At 38.5% G+C, this 20,926-nt stretch overlaps 3 protein-coding genes across 4 annotated transcripts; 1 reads left to right on the forward strand and 2 right to left on the reverse strand.

Moving 5' to 3' along the window:
- Positions 1 to 755: 755 nt before the first annotated feature.
- zgc:110319 (uncharacterized protein LOC796111 homolog) lies at positions 756 to 5,460 on the reverse strand. Its single transcript, XM_062519475.1, has 8 exons — positions 5,335 to 5,460; positions 4,459 to 4,544; positions 3,710 to 3,845; positions 3,302 to 3,368; positions 3,056 to 3,173; positions 2,854 to 2,917; positions 2,306 to 2,480; positions 756 to 1,519 (listed from the first exon to the last, which is right to left on the reverse strand). Exons 1-8 carry the CDS (start codon positions 5,451 to 5,453, stop codon positions 1,451 to 1,453), a joined length of 834 nt encoding a protein of 277 aa, XP_062375459.1. The 5' UTR covers positions 5,454 to 5,460; the 3' UTR covers positions 756 to 1,450.
- A 234-nt stretch (positions 5,461 to 5,694) lies between these two features.
- On the forward strand, positions 5,695 to 9,881 carry si:dkey-228d14.5 (uncharacterized protein LOC796266 homolog). Its single transcript, XM_062519476.1, has 9 exons — positions 5,695 to 5,743; positions 5,853 to 5,930; positions 6,335 to 6,695; positions 7,302 to 7,349; positions 7,454 to 7,525; positions 7,620 to 7,687; positions 7,818 to 7,948; positions 8,322 to 8,499; positions 8,721 to 9,881. The coding sequence occupies exons 3-9, from the start codon at positions 6,631 to 6,633 to the stop codon at positions 8,906 to 8,908; spliced, it is 750 nt and encodes a 249-aa protein (XP_062375460.1). The 5' UTR covers positions 5,695 to 5,743; positions 5,853 to 5,930; positions 6,335 to 6,630; the 3' UTR covers positions 8,909 to 9,881.
- A 1,652-nt stretch (positions 9,882 to 11,533) lies between these two features.
- eif4e1c (eukaryotic translation initiation factor 4E family member 1c) lies at positions 11,534 to 18,889 on the reverse strand. Of its 2 annotated transcripts, XM_062519753.1 has the most exons (7): positions 18,814 to 18,889; positions 17,520 to 17,653; positions 15,554 to 15,649; positions 15,311 to 15,374; positions 14,798 to 14,911; positions 14,538 to 14,677; positions 11,534 to 12,761 (listed from the first exon to the last, which is right to left on the reverse strand). In XM_062519753.1, the coding sequence occupies exons 1-7, from the start codon at positions 18,829 to 18,831 to the stop codon at positions 12,647 to 12,649; spliced, it is 681 nt and encodes a 226-aa protein (XP_062375737.1). In that variant the 5' UTR covers positions 18,832 to 18,889; the 3' UTR covers positions 11,534 to 12,646. The 2 variants fall into 2 exon arrangements, with proteins under 2 accessions (XP_062375737.1, XP_062375736.1); XM_062519752.1 differs by having other exon boundaries at positions 14,538 to 14,911.
- Positions 18,890 to 20,926: the final 2,037 nt, after the last annotated feature.

The raw sequence follows: 20,926 nt of genomic DNA on the forward strand, positions 1-20,926 counted from the left end.
ATTGGTCTCTGGACATGTATGTTTTAAATGTATTATTTAATGGACGTCGTCATGTGGCAAAGCGCCCCTCGATGGACAAGTGACGAAAATACAGAGGACCAGGATGATGCTGCACATACCATGTTTGACAAAAAAACAAAAACAAAACAAACAACAAAACTCCCTAGCTTCTACCATATTACCGCATACAATAAATGATTTCTATTTTGCTCTCTGTGTGATACACTGTATGGTTTTGGCTGCCAGGGTTTTGGTGCAAGGATATATCCCAGTGTAGAATTTACAGTGGGGAAGTATTGCAAGATTCTTCATCCAATACATTCTCATCCAATGTACAAACTGAAAGATACCCTGAAGCAAATAGTGTTCTAACAATAAAGTCTTTGGTGAACTCTCAAAGAATCATTCAAATATTTCGTATATGTTAGCAATGACCTCAGACAACAACACTATTAAATGGTTGGCCTACATGAACACCAACACTAGTCTGAGTCCTCTTACTGTTCGTTCAGTGTGCACACAGGAAAAAAACCCTTTTGTAAATGGGAAGTGGATCTGCTGAGCAACGCATTTAACCAATTACAGTAAGCCGTCGCTTCAGGAGCTTGGAAGGAAAGGATAAGGTTTGATTAGCTCAACAATTACTAACCTTTCCCCAGCGTTGTGGACTCTATCATCAAATTAACTGAATTTACAGTTCATAAAGAGGAAACCACATCCTCTGGATTTATGACACAACAGAAACAAATGACAAGTTGGAACATGAGTGTGCATTCTTTTATACAACACAAAGCATAGCTTACAGAGCAGAAAGTGATACAATAACTGGGCAAAAGTAACAGAACAGTCACTATAACGTTTACCCAGATCAGTATGTTTTGGTATAATTCATGCCCAAACTTACATTTTCTGACAGTAATAATCTGTGTGTGAACCTCTATTTAAATCTCCACTAAATTTGACAGTGTCCATCCACATCACAGATGTGTGGCCTTCAGGAAAAAGAAGTTAATTCTGGAATTGCTTTTCTTTCTGCATTTTTTCTGTTTTTTTTTTTTAAAACACAATCTATAAAATTGGTCTTTCATTTTTTGAAGTTGTTTAGGGTGTAATGTCACATTTCAAATGATCAGAAAACAACCCCCCCAATGCCACTCAAGAAATCACTTGCAATATGCAACAAATATATCATAACCATCTTCAGCATTTGCAACTTTCCAAGGACAATGATATCTAACAAGATTTCATTTGCAAACCCCTTTGTATAATCCATACAACTGACTGAGGCTCGTTACAGAGGCAAAATAAATAAATTTTGGAAAGTGCAAAGCTAAAAATGTTAACCATTGACCATAATATTGCACTATGTTGTTAGGGTGCTGCTCAGAACCTGAAGTATGTCAGGGTTATTCTACAAGTAGTCTGCTAAACATGAAGTAGCAAGATCAGGCTAGGAGTCCAATTTGCGTTCCAATTCAGAGAACACTTTATTAGTGATCTCATCCAATTCATCTTCAACCTATAGGAGGAGACAACACATGTTCCATAAGATCACTCTGATACAGTTGCAATGACTCAAGACAATCATCACCACAGCACAGAAAGTCTCAGTAGCCATGATATCTAACACAAGCAGTGACATTCAGTTCCACACAAGACATTTCAGAATGTTACAGTAACAAGAACCATTCAGATTTAATCAGTTGTATGAGCATCAAGGTATGCTAGGAACTGCTAGGCAGGCAGAGGTCCGATCAAACAGACAGGCGGTTGGATCATTCAAATATATGCACTACAATTTTCCTACTTGATCTGATATGCAAGTAATGCATTCCATTGCAGTTCAGAAGTATGTAAGACTGAGTGAAGACTTAGCTACTTGGGATTACTTTTTTTTGCAAGCTCATAGCACGTTTTTCATTATTCAATAGTTTTGCATCTTTAAAAATGGGAACAACCTCTCCTGCAGCTTCTTTTCCACCTACAATACCACATCCCAACTTTGGACAAAAGCATCCGCTGTATTCCATAACCAAATTGTGGGCTGGTCATCTCAGTCACTCGCAGTGTCTCATGCATGAATTAAAGCTGATGTATGGTGTGTGAGTATTGAGGTGATCCGCCGATGTGAGCTTAGGATCTTACTCATCGTATTAAATTCGCAAATAGATTGTGCCTTGCTATTATTCAATTAGTTTTAGTTCAACTTAAGACTTAGCACTTTGACTGCTTTGGACCATTTTTCTACTATCTCAGAAGAGCAAGCACTTCTCTTTGCCCTACTTCGTGATCGCACATCTTTTACCTGTTCCACGTCGTCCACTTCAGGTATGTAGAACTGAAGCATGTTTTGAATGCCATTTTTCAGGGTAACTGTGGAGCTAGGACAGCCTGTGCAGGACCCAACCAGTTTCAGCTTCACTGTGCCATCTTCAAACCCCTTAAAGATGACATCACCACCATCCTCCTGCACAGTGGGCCTGTGGAGAGGAAACCAAAAAAAACTTGATATCCAAATGTTATGTGCATTGTGTGTGCCTCCTAACATATTGTTTGCATGGTTGTCTTTTCTCAGAAAGCCTTTATCAGTTCTTTGCTAAAGTTCTATAGTACACCAGGCGCTTAAAGATAATTCCACTTCCCCTCTTTCTTTAATCTTATAATGAGTCATGGTGTATGTTCGCTGGCCGGTGCGTTTTTGGATTACAAGACTAACGCAATGGGTTTCAAAACCATAACAGATTGTTTTGTAAGCACAGGGAAAAGACAACTCATCAGAATATCTGTAAAGACTTCTGTCCATCTTGGGAAAAAACAGCTACCACTGCCTGTGAGTTACTATGTGAATCCTACCTGATCCTTGTATCCAAGAGCTCCTTAATCATTGAAACAATTTCGTCATCTTCCTCAGAGAGACCTATAGAAACAATAGCAACAATTTGACTAGTTTCCTATTACAAAGGAACTAACTTTTGACCACTCCCAAAAATGAAACTGCTTTGTCAGAGAGCCCAGCAGCAACCAGCCTATTAGAGAAGTCAAGAAAATAGCTTACTGTTCTCTGAGTGAGACTGTGTAACTCCAGTTGTAATTGGTTCTCCACTCTCAAAGAATTTTGTGATGATTTCAATTGCATGTCGCTTAATATCAATCCACTCCACATCATCATCAGCCTACATATTACAGATGGGGAGAAAGCACACCAAAATGAGGTCACATCATTCATTGAAGAAATGTAATATTAGGACTAAAGGAGTAAAAAAAATCAGGCATGTTTATATTTAGTATGGTTTTTTGAGACCTTTGTCACCGTAATGAAATCTGGGCCAAAGAAGACACTCTTCACTCCCTCAACCTCAAAGAGATTGCTGAGAAGGGAAAAACACATTGCCTTCGTTACAACTTTTGAAAGTAATAATTGTAAAGTGAATAGATATGCATCACAAGAAGAGTAGCACACTTATTTTAAGTACATCACGTGAGAAAAGTGCCTCAGGAACAATGACTTCAAACCATTTCACAAAACGTGACATCATGTCTGATCTCAAGGCCATGACATTCAAGGACAAAACACAGTGTATCTACGATAATACAGGATGTAAGAGTAGACATTCAGTACCCAACACAAGTATTATGCTACGAGCCCATCACCCATCATCATTACAAAAAAGCTAAGATCTTGATATTTATTGATAGGATGATGACTTGCCTTGCTAATGAAGAACATTCTGCAGTACTAGAAGTGGGGAAATCTAGTGTCCCTGCTCCCAAGACAGGTTTACCAGGTATGAACTTCAGGCTTCTGGGGTTAGGTGTATCTTGTGTTTGAACAGACAACCACCTCACTGAAATGAACAAATAGAAAGCAGCCTTTACTAAATAAATAATAAACACACACACACTGTAACATATCAGGCAGGAATGTTACAGTTACTTCTCAAACAGTTACTTCTCAAAACTCTAGCAAATGGTCTTCTCAGTTCCTCAGTTCCTTGTTAAATGAAGAGGTGAAGCAGCACAGCAGTAAACATTACCTGACTGTCCCAACTTTAAAAAAAAAAAAAAAAAACATGTTGCTGGCATGAAATTCAAAATGATCCTGGCTTATATATTTTCATGAAATAATCAACATTTTCATTATCAACATTTTATATGTTTCGTCTATGTCCTTTTTGCTGCTAATTATAGGTTAACAAGACTTGTATATTCAACCCATTCTGTTTTTATTTGCATTCTACACTATGTCACAACTTTTTCTGATTTGGGGTAATGTGTGTGTGCATTAGTGCACATATACTGTATATAAATGTATATCAAAAAGTCAAATTCCAAAAGGCACTGTGCTCTGAGACCAACCAACGTTCATTCAACTAAACTGTCATCCCCATGTAACATTGCTAACAGATAGCAAGGGAACACAAGCATCCCACTCCCTGATTGTACCTGCATAAGCCTTACCTGGTCCCCTAAACGGAAGTTGAGGTTTTCTCACATGACGGACAACAGAAAGGGAAAAGCATCTATTTTTCTCCGTTACTGGATACCTGGAACATAAGAGAAATTCCAGTCATATCACGTTTAAGTAGACTTAGGATACTTTACTAAATACATTGCGCACTTCGACTGACCAAAATATGACAATGTGAAACGGTTAGGGTAAAAGACTGTTAAAAAGTAACACTTATAACGCAATGAATCTATAACTGAAAGTTTAACTTAAAGTAATGAAATATCCTAAGGTAAAAAATTAATGTCATGTAAGGCATGGCGCAGTTCATATTAATGATTGTTGTCAAATCATAAATCATTCAGCTCAGGAAGTATGACTTTGCAAGAAACATAACGTGACATTATATTGATTTATTTGGCGGACGCGTTTATTGCGACTTACAGAAATATCGTAGTGCTAAGCTATTGACATTTAGCATTTTAACATTTTGCTAAAGAGCCATCAAATCGTTGTAGCAATATATAACATGTAAGCGGCACCAACAATGATAAAGCAAGAGATCTAACGTCAAAGTAAACCAAAAATATGTATGAATGTGCTTATGTTGACATGTTGCCTAAAATCAAAACAGATGTCAGAACAAATCAAGTGCGCAACCAACGAGTGAGAGCTAAGGATTAGTACTAGTTTAAAATTGCGATCAGTAGTTTATGCTAGTTGGCTGCTGTTAGCGAGCCTGCTAGGTCAGGCATCTGACGTTCCAAAAGGTTACAGTTGTTCATCAGGCATTAGCTTATTATGATACAACACACTTAATACCTATCACAAACAGTAGTTCGTATATTGTTATTCTTACAAACTTGAATATAAATCAGTGTTTATACCTGAAATGATGTGTAACTGAGCGTGACCGTAGTATCTGCAACAGACTCCATCTTGCAGTCGCCGCCATTTCAATTGTTTTGAAATTCAGGACCCAATTTAGCTGTCTTACACAGTCCATTAGACTAAATTCCGCCGCATGTTGAACACTTTAATAGTGTTGCAGCTACATTGTATTACAAATAGCCTATTAGATATTAGATTTGGCCGACTCTAATGTTTGAAGAATTATATCACTCGATTACGAGGAGTTGTAGGCATCTAAGTAGACAGCTATGCTAATGATGAGGCCTTGGTTAAGTGTGAACAGTTGGTTAGTTTTTTTTACCTGATGTTTTGATTTACAGATTTATTTTATTTGATGAAAGTCACAATCATATGAAATAACTGCGGTGAAAGCTCAGACTAAATGTATGTACAAGTTTCATAATGACAGATTTCAATCACTGCATGATTGCAAAAAGGGAGGGAGACATGTTGGCAGCATGAGTAAAGGCTATAGCTTTTTTTTTTTTTGAAGGTTAGGTGTTACCTCATCACAACTCCTCATAAGCTTGCCATGGTGTGATTGAGTAAAGTTGGAGTTGGGAAACACCAGGTAGGTTCCAATAATAGTAATGTTAAGCTGTGCATGAGAGTTGCCAAACATTCTTTTGTCTGTCTGTCTGTCAGCAACTGTCTTTCTAGTGGAGATGACTGAAAAAACATTCACACCCACATTACAGCAGTTTCTTTTTGTACATTTTTAGTCCTGTTGAACAACAATATTTTGTTGTCCGAAACAGCACAAGTGTTCTTGAAAAAGATTATTATAATTGAGGACTTTGTTAATGCACTTCAAACAAACTCCAGATTGAGAGTTTTTAGAAGTAGGGAAACAAAAGGCTCTCTTCCTGGCAGGAGCTATAGAGCATGATTGGTTGTTTTGTGTTGGCCTAAAGCAAACAAGTTGATAAGGTAAAATGGCCCACCCCAATTTTCCTTGCGGCTGTTTTCTGACAGGGCAGGAAAGTTCCGTGGCAAGGAGTGGCTAAAGAGGCCTGGAGCAAGTTGTTGAGCGACCGGAGGCGAGGAATGCTGCTTTTCTGGTGGAAGACGCAAACGTCAGTCTGTCTACCTATCCTCAAATGCCTCATCTACAGCTGAAAGACATGGAACATATTTGATTTGGGTGTACGTAACATGTCATTTGAGACTGTTAAATGACTGGAGTGAAACCATTCACAAGGGATTTCTAATCATACACCTGAGACTTGCACTGTTTAGTGTCTCGGCATCTCTAAATATCAACACAAGACATGGTCCTCTGGATTATTATCCCCATCGCGCTCTCTGGTGTTTCATTTTTTGGATCCTGGTCAGTGTAAGTGTTCCTTTTGTGAATTACAAGTGTTTTAGTGTAAACCTAGTATTATTGTGTTGACATTCCATTTTAAAAAATAAGAATCTCTGCATTTCACTTGAAGTTGTTCATTCTTTCAGGCTTAAGTGGAAAATGTCTGTTTTAATCTGATTCCGTGGCTTGGACTAATTTGAGTGATTTCTCTTTGAGTGTACAGTAAATTCTCAAAGTGAAACCAGCCATCTTATGTTATTAACCATGTGTTTAATACTATGTGGCTTTTACACATTCAGCGTACACGTACAAGAATTCAAATCTTATGCATCAAGTCTGTGTTCTTCATTTTATACAGTATGCAGACAGGTGACATTTAAGACTACTGAGATATTAACATTCTATTATCTGACAGCTGCTTGCGGACACATCCTTAGCCAACGTTAATTGAGTTCCTGGTTATTTATTAATCCAGTGACTCTCCTGTATTGTAGCCTATTTCGATAAACATTGTACCTCTTCATTTTAGAGTTACTTATAGAGAATACTACTAGTACAGGCATGATTCACCCAACATTATAGATGTACTTTACTGATTCTGAATGTTCTCTGATTTTCATTTTAATCTTCTAGATATGCACTGGCGTTAGCGAATGGCCATGTGTGCTCACTTGGCAACTGGTGGGTGAAGTCTCTTCAAACTCAACATGCTTATTGTAGATGATTGCCTACATTTATCATTACCATGATGTAGTTGGTGTACTAAATCACTTTAATGTCTCTAGGGAGTACAGGAACTCATGCCAAACAAATGATTCCGGACACTGCTGTACATCCTTCAAAGTCCCCACCATAAGGTTAGGAAGAGTGAATGTAATTTCATTTTTTTGTGTGTGTGATGTTAATATGGTGATTTACACTGATTTTTGTTAACTTTTCCCTTTAAAATAGCTGCAGTGGGACTATGTTTCCGGAAAATTCCCTTTTCTCTGCCACCATTAATGCTGGGGCGTTCTTGTGTGAGTGCATCCTACACAATAATTAAGCTGTTTTGTAACAACAACACTTAAACATCTAAAGTGAGCATTTACTGTTCATAGATTATACAGGAAAGATAACTGACTAAAATGTTTTTTTTTTCCCCTGTAGTTGTGGTGTTTTCTATATTTCATCATGCCCACATCCTGGACAGAAACAGCGGTCAGTCACTCCTCAGTAAAATCGCCCTGGTCTTTGGCATTGTGGCATCAGGTGGTGCCTTTGTGGCAGGGAATTGCAATGTAAGTGCTACCGGCGAAGGGATGGACACACCCTTTTAATAAACACAAACAATAAAGACAGCCGCAATGTACAGTCATTGTATATTCAGCATAAGGGGACAAAGGGTGCCGAGGGCTATTATCTGGTGCAAGAGTTGGTTGAAATGTAACTAGATTGAGTTACAACACTAACATGATCTGTTAAACACTGTTAACTCACACATTAAGGGATATGTGCTCATATTTGATGCTGGCTTCAATGGAGTAGTCCAGCCTGTAGCCTGTAGTTTATACTAACACTGTCAAACAGCAACATGTTGAAATCCTACAATAGCCCTAAGTGACCTGCTGTGATAAATATTAAATTCCTGTTTCTCCTGTCTGTCTCCTGTAGCCTGCTGAACTGGTGTTGCTGCATCACCTGGGTGCTGCCGTGAGTTTTGTGTGCCTGTGTTTCTACAGCCTCCTCCTCACCTCGCTCACCAGTAGGTGCCTTCTGACCGGACTGGAGCGCTACCTCTACCCAGCACGTATCGTATCTACGTCAATCCAGATCTTGGTCACCATCCTTTGTATCCTTTCACTGAAGCAAGACAACAGTCGATTATGAATTACTTTCTGTGAAAGCATGAAAAAGTATTCATTAATTTGTGGTGATAATAGGTCTATTGTGAGACCTCTCAGCGAGCTTACTGTAATAGTGAATGATTATCAGAGTGTGGCTGAAATATTCCAACTTTTAAAGTGATGTGAAGGAAAGAGTGACATCTTTGTCCTTAACCTGGTTTATCAGATTGTATTTTCTTCGTCCAAACAGATTACTTTTACAGACATGTTTCTGCCATTTTTGAGTGGACACTCAGCGTGAATATGGAAGTGTTTGAGCTGAGCTTTGCGGTGGAGTTTTTCTTTTTCTCATCCTCAATGCTGGGTACACTCCTGGAGAGAAGGGATGAGGAAAAACCACTCATTTTGGCCTGAGACCAGGCTCTAATCAGGAGTACCAATTTCCGTTATTTATTTGTATTTCCCATCCTCATGTACACCAAAACGGATTACCTTCCAGAAAGAAGATCTTTGGGATCTGGTAATCCCAGGGAGGCTGTTGGTTACTACTTGATCAAGACATATGAACTACATACAATTTTTGGGTATTACCAGCATCAGAGAAACGTATATTTTTGTAAAAGTAGACTCCGGTTTTCGGGAACCATTTTGGGAACTGCACGTTTGGATACCATCCACCAAAATGCTCTTCCATGCCAGAGATATTCCAAAGACCATAAAGTGCCATTACAATGGAAGTCATAAGTGGTTTTTTTTTTTGTGGTTTTTTCCCCCAGAGGGTTTATGATTACGCATTCAATTTACATTTCACTTTGTGTACCACCGCTGAAGTTATGTTGAATGAATGTTTTTGTTGCAGGACTGAATTTACACCAAATAACTAATTGATTATGACAAAGAGTCACCAGTAGGACTCATTTTCCTGTTTCTTTCAGAAATATGGCATTATTATGATTGTAAGGTAGTTATCAGGCATTATTATGCTGAAGGACAGGGAATAATTGTAATTTATTCAGGCAAGAATTTCCATGTGGTTTTGCACACTTGTAAGCAAAATGATTTGCACATTGGAAATGTGTGCAATGACTGCAGATTACTTTCCCCCAATAGTTTCAGTCTAATAGTTAAGATAGTAGTAGAAGTAGTTTGAAGGAGAGATGACTGGTTTACGTTGTAGTACACACTCTGTCAGCACTTGTTTACAACTTGTACATTTTCCAGTTTTTAATAATCACAGAATTAAGCTTTTTCACCAACTGACAAAACAATGTATTTTAAGACATTATATTTGATCAAATTTACAGTTACTGTTTATTGTGTAGACAGTTGATGTTTAAATCTATGTATATTTATTTAAAATAAATTTGGTGGTTACTTGGTTCTGCAATTTTTCCACCATTAAATTCATAGATGCTTTGTTTGGAACATCTCAGTCTGCTCTTGACTATGTTATGTGATAGTCATTCCATACAAAACAGCAGGCACTTCACATACACACTAATAATAGGTTGATTTTTTTTTTTTTTTTTTTTAACTTGCTGGTTATCTGCTTTTCTGTACAGGGGTGTATACATTTTATGTACATTACAGAAATGTTTTTACCAATGTGTATGTACAAGGAAGGACAGGTACATTGTGCACACCCTTGTTACGTCATTTTACCTCAAATATCAAAGGAACGCGTCAGACAACATAGTTTTAGTACGCGATTGGCATAAGTGACCATTATTCAGTTCCTGGAACAATAAGTGTTGTCTAACAGGAGTGGCAGTGACATCTGACAAAACAATTCCAGTAGTTGTCAAAGGTTTCCAAGAGACGTAAGTTGTGAAGTTCCTAAAGATAACCAAGGTTGAATTGAACATGCAGTGCAGTATTTTAAAATTCCATTTGTTATATTTTTCAGCTAGTTAGGCTATACTTCGGATAAAATAAAATTACTTTTAGGTCTACTTTACATGTAAAATGTGTATGGATACTGCCCTACTAAGCAAAAAGGCAGTAACTACGCAGAGTATACTGATCTTGGCCGGGTTTCCCAGATTCTTTAAGAAGCTCTTAAGTGCTAAGACCTTCTTAGGAGCGTTCTTAGAGCGATCCTAAGAGGTTCTTAGCACTTAAGAGCTCCTTAACGGATCTGGGAAACCCGGCCTTTGTGTATCCAGACTGTTCCCTCAACCGTGCCCAGATGTCGTTTCATGTGTAGGGCGTTAGCTGTCAGTTCATATTTGTACAGTGACAGGTGCGTGAGGGTGAAATGAGGGAGTGGATCTTTGACCCAATACACATGTGCACAATAACTTTTTGTTGACTTAACTGCCTTAAAGGGACATTTCACCAATTAGCATTAAGCTTTGTATCTTTAGAAAACCAGTCATGTTTTTGAATGGTCGTGCATCATTCCCTCAGTTTGCCTTGAGATGGGAGAAATACGGATTTCAATGTTGGACTTCCTGCTTTCAATGATGTAAAAATCATCATTTTACATCATTGAAAGCAGGAAGTCCTATTCATGGGTTTAATTGAAATCCTTATTTCTCCCATCTCAAGGCAAACTGAGGGAATGATGCACGACCATTCAAAAACATGACTGGTTTTCTAAAGCTACAAAGCTTAATGCTAATCGGTAAAGTGTCCCTTTAAGTCTTGGTGTCTACAAACACTACATCTATGTGAACCCTAATTATTAGTAATATAATATGCATCCTTCTAAATATCATCAGTGCTGGGTATCGTATGCTACAGTAATTTCCTATAAGCCGCAGGACAGTGTTTTATACAAATTAAAAGAAACAAAACCATATTGATACCATATAAACTGTCCCGTGTATTAACCTCATAGCTGAAGAACGTTTGCAAAATCAATATATAACCCGCAGCTAATAGTGGGGAAATTACGGTAGAGATGTCCTTTGGTTAAAAGCAGATTGTTAAGATTTAGTTCTCTAACATCAAAACATGGCAACTAGTATATGCGGACAATGGTAGAGAGAAAAGTGCTTTTCCTGAGTAAACAAAATGAGACATTTGATTCACATGTTAATGCAAAGCACTTAATCTTTACTTGAAAGAAGGTAATATACATCCTGGAATTACAGATAATAAAGATACAATATGAGCAAAATCATTTCACAATGAGTAGCCTCTCTTCATTCGCACTGATCCTGAAAGTATTGCGAACGTGAAAAAAAGTCTAGTTTTAGGAAAAGAAAACAGTGAAAAGCACACCTAAAAAGCAAGGGTGACCAGGCAGGTTACTGTAAAATATACTGTAAAAAAATGTTTCTACATTAAGCAGTAGTCCACATTCCTAACCTCTTCAAAAATGGGAAAAAGAAAAGTTAACAAAAAAAGTTTTTTTTTTCCTTTCATGGTCTTCCTCCCACTGAATAGCTCAACTGCAATGCATATACCATAAATAGATGTAGGGGGAGGGGGGAGGGGGAAGGGGGCACACACAAGATTTCAAAACAGTTCTACAAGCAAGTCTTTTCACAATTTCAGCATGGCTGAAACAATAAGTGGTCTCTCCTGGCAAATACCAAACATAGAGAGAAACTCAGGCCAACTTTTACAAACCTTTTAAGATAGTCAGTCTGCAGGCGCTTCTGCCTCTCATGCCAAACACCTCCAAAAATGATACATGTTAAAACTACTGTGGCCCTTAAAATTGCTGGGTGGATGAAAGTTGCCATTACTCCTTCCGTTTGTAAACCCCAGTAGTGACAAAACATTTGTAACACTTTGTAACATGACACACAAGAGATAACAGGTTAAAGCCAAGAAAGTTGGTTTCCTTTTTAACAATGAACCTTACAACCTCTTTTGCCAGGGATGTGTGGTATTAGTCTCATCTATTTTTTTTTTAATTCTAAACTGAAAAGAAATCAGTAACATATCGCCCATTTTCAATATTTTTAACTGGTGCAGTCCCTCAAACTTCTAGGTCATTTAGCACCCTTTGATGAGCCCAGCTACTGAAGGTGTTCAACAGCAAGTTTGAGTTTCACATTTACGTGCTGAATATTGTTTTTTTCCCTCACTCTTTCTGTTTAAAAGGAAGGACACTACAGTAGTTGACAACTCAAAATTATTCATGTGTGATGCAATCTGATAATTTCATAAACCTACAACAATTGTAATTAATCTTCTTCAAACTGAATACATGTTCTTCGTTGTGGATCCACTTTTGCTAGAGGTGTCATCGTGTGACTGGTAGCCGATGAGAAGTTTGCCGGGAATATTCAATCGCTCTTTGTATTGTTGCCTAGAGGAAAGAACAGAGTTCATTGTATGGTGATGGAAAGCTTTGAAAAGTAACTGGCCACTGAGACCAACATCTTCGGGAGGAGAGAAGAGGTTAATAAATGATTGAGACAATTTGTACGGTTAAAAGATACCAAAAGTAGTTATACTGTCTAACATGCTTCTATAGGCCTACAACAATGTCCCTGTGAATTTATAATCAATATTTCTAAATATCCAAAAACAACAATTACTAACTGGGCTGATAACGGATACTGGTTTGTGTGAAGACTGTGAACATTTGAATAGACCTAGAGACTGCACCATCGTCGTTGCCATCAGACTCAAGGTCCCTCTAATCTGGATCTTAATGTGGAACAGGTTTTCTCAGTTAGACTTGACAACCGAAAGCAAAGTGCTGATTGAGTCCATTCTATTCCAAAAGTCCTTACACAAACACAAGGTGCCTTGATATAGAAAACTTTTGCAATGTGTCCAATGCAACAACACCCTCTAGTGGCAAGGCACTTGGAATCTACCTTAAAGAGATAGTTCGGGTTTTAAGACACAAAGTTATATGGGTTCCCTGTCAGCAACGTTGTGCATCAGCACTGACTTACCCCCCGACAGCGTCCTGTGAGCCGAGATCCAGCCGGTTTTTGATCATTTTTGATGCTGAAGAAAGTAGTCCGGCAAGTTTCTGGGGTCACGAAAGTAAAGTGTTTTTCTTCTCAAAACCATATGCGTTCAACAGAGTGATATATTTGCACCACAAAAACGTTGTCCAGCTGTCAGTAGCGCGCAGTGATAGGAATCGCGAAAAATAAGTAAGTGATAACGAGGTTTGAATTTTTCCTGGACAACGTTTTTGTGGTGCAAATATATCACTCTTTTGAACGCATATGGTTTTGAGAAGAAAAACACTTTACTTTCGTGACCCCAGAAACTTGCCGGACTACTTTCTTCAGCATCAAAAACCGGCTGGATCTCGGCTCACAGGACGCTGTTGCGGGGTAAGTCAGTGCTGATGCACAACGTTGCTGACAGGGAACCCATATAACTTCGTGTCTTAAAACCCGAACTATCCCTTTAACCTTCCAACTACCTGGAAAAACCAGGCTGAAGCCTCAATGATATACTGTATCAATAAGACTAGGCAGGGGTGAAACGGTGCACAAAAATCACTGACAATATTGCTGATGCGCAATGGGAATAGAATTTTGAAAAGGTGTCAAATGCTTTGACTGACAGGCCGCTTAATATGTTTGTGTGGGAACTCGAATTTGAAACAAAAAAAAACAAATGTTGATTACTATTTAAGACTGTATTTCATATTCGGTACACATCTGTATTGAACCAAACGCCCTGTACCCAAACAGTTTGGTATGAATATGTGTACCTTTACACCCTTACTAGGCAGTGATAGACAGTGCTAACCATATGGGACCTGTGGAAGTTTCCTTAAACTTTAGGGTGTGAAAGGTAGGTGAGAGGCTGATTAATTTCCCACTAGAAATGAATGTGAATGAATGTAAAACCGGCCAGCTGTGGCCCCATTTTAATTGCCCTGAACTACAGGCTCTCTACATGGGACAATAAACATGCTATTTAACGCTTATAGCTGCAATTGTTAAAGTCAAACAATCTTGACATACAGTAGATAGATAGATATAGATATAAACCTTAATAATTCCAAAGGGAAATTCAAACTTTGTCCACATTTCCTTGATGGCAAGTCACACATACATTTCATTGATACACATGTGAAATGTCTTCAAGAGGGAAGTCAGACACTTACCCTATCGTCATAATGGCTTCCCTGTTTTGGCAGTTGCCAGTCCAGATGGCTATTTTATCTCCTTTCGGCCTGACATTGACCACAGCTCCACACACGTCTTCACTGGCCTCATCAAAAGACTCGCCAATTAAACACAAAAGCTGAAAGCCAATCAAAAGTAAAAGGACAGGCAGGTTAGGAGTCTGGTGGCTGCACCAGTGCAGCGAACATTTGAATGCTTCTCCCAAGACACGTAGGAACAGGACAGTCAGGCAGCTTACCGTCTCCATCCAGTAGCGGTCAAGGTCGTTATGTCTCTGCTGTTTGCTTAGGGTCATCAGCCATCTGCCCCCAAGTTTATTTCGGTCATCCTCCCACATGGGCTTGATGCCATCCTACATGGGGGAAATGTCAATCACACTGTCAATTAACTGACAGCACACCAAACGAGGTCTGCCTTTAAACTCCATCTCTACTATTTAGACCTAAACATTTGACACCAGATGTCAAGTGCTGTATGCCATATGGTTAGACAGAAATACATCCACCTAGAGCTTCAGAGATGGAAGAGTCCTGAATATTCCAAATCAGATGCCATTATTTATCTATATACTTTGTGTGGTGTCAGGGTCCATATAGATAGATAGATAGATAGATAGATAGATAGATAGATAGTTACTTTATTGATCCCCAAGGAGAAATTCAAGATTTCAAAATTAAATTCAATACAACAGAAATAGGATAAACTGATACATTATATAATAGATTAGAATAGAAAAATACATTAGTATTACCTTAAATAAGCAATAGTCACAGCCAAAGCCGAGTTTGCTTGGTTGCTGTATGTGGTTGTATAATCTGGGAACAAATTTGTCATTACAATCATATTCAACAAATGAAGATTAATCAATTTAAATATCAGATACATATTTTCAAAGAACCTTGATCATTGACATTTAATGCAAGAGGATTCCATCTAATATCACTAGTAACTCAAGCTTGGAGAGCTAGTTAAAGACTATTTTACTGACACTTACGCCCAAAAGTCCTCTACTGTGTCAAACTTGGCAATCAGACGCAGATTTTCTGTCCAGCTTTTGCTCTTGTCATTTTTGAAATACCATAAGGCCCATCTGTGAAGAGAGAGAAACATCATGACCAGACATCCTCTGGCTTTGTTTATCACATATTCATTCACACACCGTTTCAGGCTTCCTTTTAATATATATTTTGTGTGCGTGTGTGTGTGTGTGTGTGTGTTTCCCTATGCCAGGGGTAGGCAACCTACGGCCCTTTAGCTCCTCTCTAATGGCTCCTTGTTTTTTTCCAAAAATGGAAGTTATAAACTATTTCATATAGCCGTTAAGCTACAAGCTGTCCTAAAACATTAACAGTTGGTTGAAATATTATATCGTAAAATACAGCATGTATGCAGAGTATGGCAAGTATGCCGTATACCTGAGGCTAATAAAGATGAAGATGTTTAAACTGATTTCTTTTTAACAATTCCGATATTTTTGTGGCTCTAGACAGATGTGTTTTTATTTATTTCTGGTAACAAAGACAATGTGTGTCCCTTTTAAGTGAAAAAGTTGCCACCCCTGCCCTATGCCTATGAAATCCTTCTAGGGCATGGCACATCATGACATTTGCTAATAAGCAGAGTAGTATTTGCATTTATTGAAGTCAAGTCAAGGATAAACCGCTATTAGTTTGTAAGTCACAAGCAATTATTTATGAGTAGATAAGACTATCCAGGACTAAAATCATTCAGTGGCAAATCATTCCATGGCTTCATAATAACAGATAACAGACAAAAAGTTGGTATTTTTTCTGATGTCATTTTCAGCAATTTTGCTGAAATGGGAGATTGTACTCATCCACACCACCAGCAAATATGGGCGTAATGAAGAAATGCATGTGATGTGCTACTGAACAACAAAATAGTCAGCAACCAAACAAATACAGGCTACCCATTGTTTATGGGGGCCATTATTGTCTCATTAACAAACCAAAGGCAGTAGACAGGGAAGGGAGGAGAGGGATGCTATAGTCCAACCCCTCATTACCTTCGTGTCAAAAGCAACACTCTCACTGTGTGTCCTAAACTTACCCTCAGATTTACTACTGGAGTATCTGTGGGTGGGATGGAGAAGGGGATGGGGGGGGGGGCATGAACCCCACCACAAGACACAAATGCTGGCCACAAACACAACCAACTGCAATATTCCATCATTAGGTGGGAAATCGACCAACAAACTGTGTATGCTGGTGTCCCTATCATGAGACACATAGTTCCCTGACACTTCTCATAAATCCTGTCCTCAAGATCAATTTGGCATTTATCCTCTCACTGACCAACCCTTGCCATTGCACTGCAAGATAGACTAACTGAGCTCACACAGCAGGCATTGCACAGGCGGAAAGGACAGGAAGGTCTGCCCAACGGATGACATCAGCACTTCTGCTCTGCCCATGGCTGCCTGAATGACTGTTCAATGCTGCTGAGCAGAACACGAACAAAACTGCTGTTCTATGAAGGTCTTTCAAGTGAACTGACCACACTGACTCTTCGCTCTCCTTCCATAGAAACATCATAACGGAGTACAAAATCCCTTAGTCTGAGCCTTAACAAATGTGATGAAAGGTGATCTCAAGAAGAAGTGTCTTTGATCCATAGCTTACCATGAATACAGTGTCAGGATTCATACAATGCTGCAAGTTTTACATGTCATTTATGGCATGTTTAGAGAAAAGCAAATGAGATTTACCACCATTCACATATTAAACCATTAAAAGCACAAGAATCATAATCTTCCCAAATGACCGTACTTGATTCAACTCTGCTTAGTAGCCTAATAGAAAACGTATGTGTTTTACAATCCCTCCAAGGTGAAACTCTCTAAAGAAACACTGCAAAGGTTGCAAACGTTGCACTTCCTCTGCAACAATGACCATTCTGAGACCATGCCATGTGAGCACATTTACACACAGAGACAATACCTGTTCTGCAATGGATGTTTGATGTACTGCTCAGAACCTGCAACGGCGGGTGCGGGTGCGGGTGCTGGTGCCGGTGCCGGTGCCGGTGCCGGTGCGGGTGTCTCGTTGGGACCATCTTCAGTTTCGTTTCCTCGCTACATGAAAAGAACCCACAATGAATACAATTAATGAGAAATACTGTGTTACAGATCAAGTGTGCTGACTTGGCAATTTCAGAATTCTCTTCGAAATGAAATGGTGTGGAATCTAAAAAGTCTCCTGGAACGAACACAAACATTTAGCATTGAGTTTATCATCGGCAAGTTGGCTGACATGACATTATCGTTTATAAATAAATATACAATACAACAACACGTAACTTATGGAGGATAATCCTACAACACATACATGTGTGTAACGTTAACAATTTGCTGTAATTATAGCTTTACGTCAAATGTGCTTGCAAAACACACCTTGATGATGAGTAGGCTACATGGTGTTATTTTTAGGGTGTTTAACACTAGAAAAGTTAACGTTAACTAGGAAACAAGTGTCCTTTCCAATGCTAGGGAAATGATTTAACGTAATTTATAAGGATATTCAAATCAAGAGCCATAACGTTACCTTCTAGCTATCGTTAGCTAGCATAACGTTAAGTTACTCTCTTTGGAAAGGAAATTATTTCTCCAATCGGAGATGGAACAGCATATCGCGTTGCATAAATTTGTATTACAGCATGTTAACAACCTACATGCTGTCATTCGTTCAAGAAACAGAAAATATTCATTTATATTTTCCAGATGTATACAAGACAGCTAACATTGCTAGCAAGCTATACTTCATAGGAATGGCAAATGAATTGGATACCAGATAGCTTGCTAGCATAGGTAGCTCGTGAAACTAGCTAGCACGAAACACACGTGTCTAGATCAGGTTTTTGTTTCACCGAACAGACACCAGCACGACAGTGTACATCAGTTATGAGAAATCGTGTCGCTCGGAACAAGGTAAGATAGCCCATGTTAAATAAATGCGAGGACAGAATCAGAGCTATTCAGCCCCAGTGTCTCCCTGCCAACAAAGTCACCACCAATGCCACCCCTAAATCCATTTGAAAGCTAGCTAGCACAGGAGAACATCTTGTTGAGCCGGCGACATCAGTGCGCTCTTGAAGCTCTTAAAATAAACAACTGGTTTTAAATATGTGCGGTGTTTCCTCAAAATAGACTGGAAAAACAAATATTTCATAAACTAATGAATCACTTTCAGAGATCGTTGTGGTCCCTAGAATTCTGGACAGACAGTTCTCTCTTACCGGCTCCGAAGTCGCCATCTTGCCAGTAAAATTCTCCTGTCTGCTCAACCATACGTTGATGCGTCACCAAACGACGTAGAATATCACGTCAACGTACGTAGCTTAAGCTCATGTGGCTTCACCTCATGTGGTCCATGCTGGAGATCCTGACTCAACGCAATGCAACAAATAAACCTCTTGTGATCCTTGGCAAATGTAGGGCGTGATGCTTGAATAGCCTATTCCCCACTCCCAACACACACACACACACACACACACACACACACACACACACACACACACACACACACACACACACACACACACACAGACTTGGTAGGGTCTTCAGTGGGGTCCTTGGAAGAGTTCTCACCTCCTAAACTTATGGTCTGGCCTGGGCAACTATATTATGATATAGGCCTTTTAGGCCTATATCATAAAACAGTTTAAACAACATGTTACATGTAGGTATAATTGTGGTCTAAAGTGTGGACATTATTGTGAAGCTTTTCTTTAAGCTCTCATGCACAGTATGTGCACTGTGCCGATACAGCCTACACAAACAAATAACAAGACTTATTCTTAACCAGTATTCTTAGCTGAGTTTTAATAATAAGTCAACTGAAATAAAGTCCCCCCAGACAACTGCACTAGTGTTCTTGATTTATTTGCAAATACTGTATAGGCCTACATAATGTACATAATTGGACTTATACATAGCCATGTTCTACTGCTCTTCATGCTATTCATCCTGCACACACTTATTCTTACTTATCTTATAATGTTACTGTTTCTGCACTACAATGGTATTGTTACCACACTGCACATAGCTGTGCATACTGTATCTGTCTATATGGTTCAATCCATCTTTGTTCTGTTTTTCTTATAATATATTCTGTTAATATACTGCATATTTATATTATTCTTACTACTATTATAATGTTACTGCTACATTACACATATCTGCACGTGCTGAATACATTGTTCATATTAGCCATACTTATTCTGCACATATAATATTTATGTTTAATTTATATTCCTCTAAACCACCTTCTGTAAACAAACTGTATACTACTGTCTGTACTTGTATAATTGCAGTTTCTGCTTTTTTGCACTTCTGGTTAGACGCAAACTTTGTCTTTGTAATTGTACTCTGCACAATAAAGTTGGATCTGATCTAATCTAATCTAATCCATTCTAGTGAAATACCATAGCAGTATCCTCATGGTTGCCACAATGAACAAAACATGCTGTTTTTCTAAAGAACAGTTGTTATCACAGATTGAAAAAGAAGACATAAAGCATATGACATACAGTTGACATACAGTTTATTCATCATTTTTATTCAAAAGAACAAAAAATCCAAAGCATTGTGAGGTTGATCAGAAAAAAAAGACTTATGACCTGGGCAAGATAACTAAAAAGTGCAAGTGTTTGAAACAGTAAATACTAGTGATCTTTTTAAATCATGTCTCATAACCCTGCAAATGCCAGAGGTCATGTGGTATGATGACCCGACACACAGGGAAAGTGATCTAATACTGTGTGTTTGAATGACATTTTTCACATTTCAGAGAAAACAGAAGGCCAGATAACTGAAGTCAGAATGTGAGTAGGAATAAATGTAGCTTTTGTTGTTACAAAATGCACTAATGTAGAGGTCTGCCATAGGTCAGTTTAGAGCAATTGCCCTTCTTGTCCATATGTGTTGTTGATACAGGTGGGAATAGGGAGTAAAAGTTAACTAAAAGCACCACTCGTTTGTGATTTGTCTCTGACAGCATTAGATCTGAAATTTAAGCACCATTGATTTTCTATCTTTCTCCATAATAAGCTGCCAATTGAACTGTAAACATTCACCTGTACAGCTCATTGACAATGTGCTGACACATCACTTATTTCCAAGCATCCTGACCTTATCAGGGGACAGATCACATAGTAAATGCCTTACATTGTTTTGAGGGTGACTGACTTGTCTCAGCAGACAGACTATCTTTCAAGTAGGGTTTGACATCTGTTCTACTACACTTGCATGTTTCTGCTGTTGCACAAAGAGACATTTGATGCACATTCATTTCATTCACAAACATTATGATTTGCTTTTTTGATAGTTCAAACATGTAAAGAGTTATCA

This window comes from Sardina pilchardus, chromosome 18 (assembly GCF_963854185.1).
Source record: "Sardina pilchardus chromosome 18, fSarPil1.1, whole genome shotgun sequence".
NCBI lineage: Eukaryota > Metazoa > Chordata > Actinopteri > Clupeiformes > Clupeidae > Sardina > Sardina pilchardus.

Excerpts from the sequence above, each read along its gene's own strand:
- eif4e1c (XM_062519752.1), bottom strand. Across the intron at positions 15,375-15,553 it reads ACAGTAGAGGACTTTTGGGC|ATTATACAACCACATACAGC; the intron begins GTAAGTGTCAGT and ends ATTTGTTCCCAG. Across the intron at positions 14,912-15,310 it reads GTGACTATTGCTTATTTAAG|GATGGCATCAAGCCCATGTG; the intron begins GTAATACTAATG and ends TCCCCCATGTAG.
- si:dkey-228d14.5 (XM_062519476.1), top strand. The coding sequence starts at position 6,631 with ATGGTCCTCTGGATTATTATCCCCATCGCGCTCTCTGGTGTTTCATTT. Across the intron at positions 6,696-7,301 it reads TTTTTTGGATCCTGGTCAGT|ATATGCACTGGCGTTAGCGA; the intron begins GTAAGTGTTCCT and ends TTAATCTTCTAG. Across the intron at positions 7,688-7,817 it reads TAATGCTGGGGCGTTCTTGT|TTGTGGTGTTTTCTATATTT; the intron begins GTGAGTGCATCC and ends TTTCCCCTGTAG.
- zgc:110319 (XM_062519475.1), bottom strand. The coding sequence starts at position 5,453 with ATGGACTGTGTAAGACAGCTAAATTGGGTCCTGAATTTCAAAACAATT. Across the intron at positions 3,369-3,709 it reads GAATGTTCTTCATTAGCAAG|CAATCTCTTTGAGGTTGAGG; the intron begins GCAAGTCATCAT and ends TTCCCTTCTCAG. Across the intron at positions 1,520-2,305 it reads AAGTGGACGACGTGGAACAG|GTTGAAGATGAATTGGATGA; the intron begins GTAAAAGATGTG and ends CTCCTCCTATAG.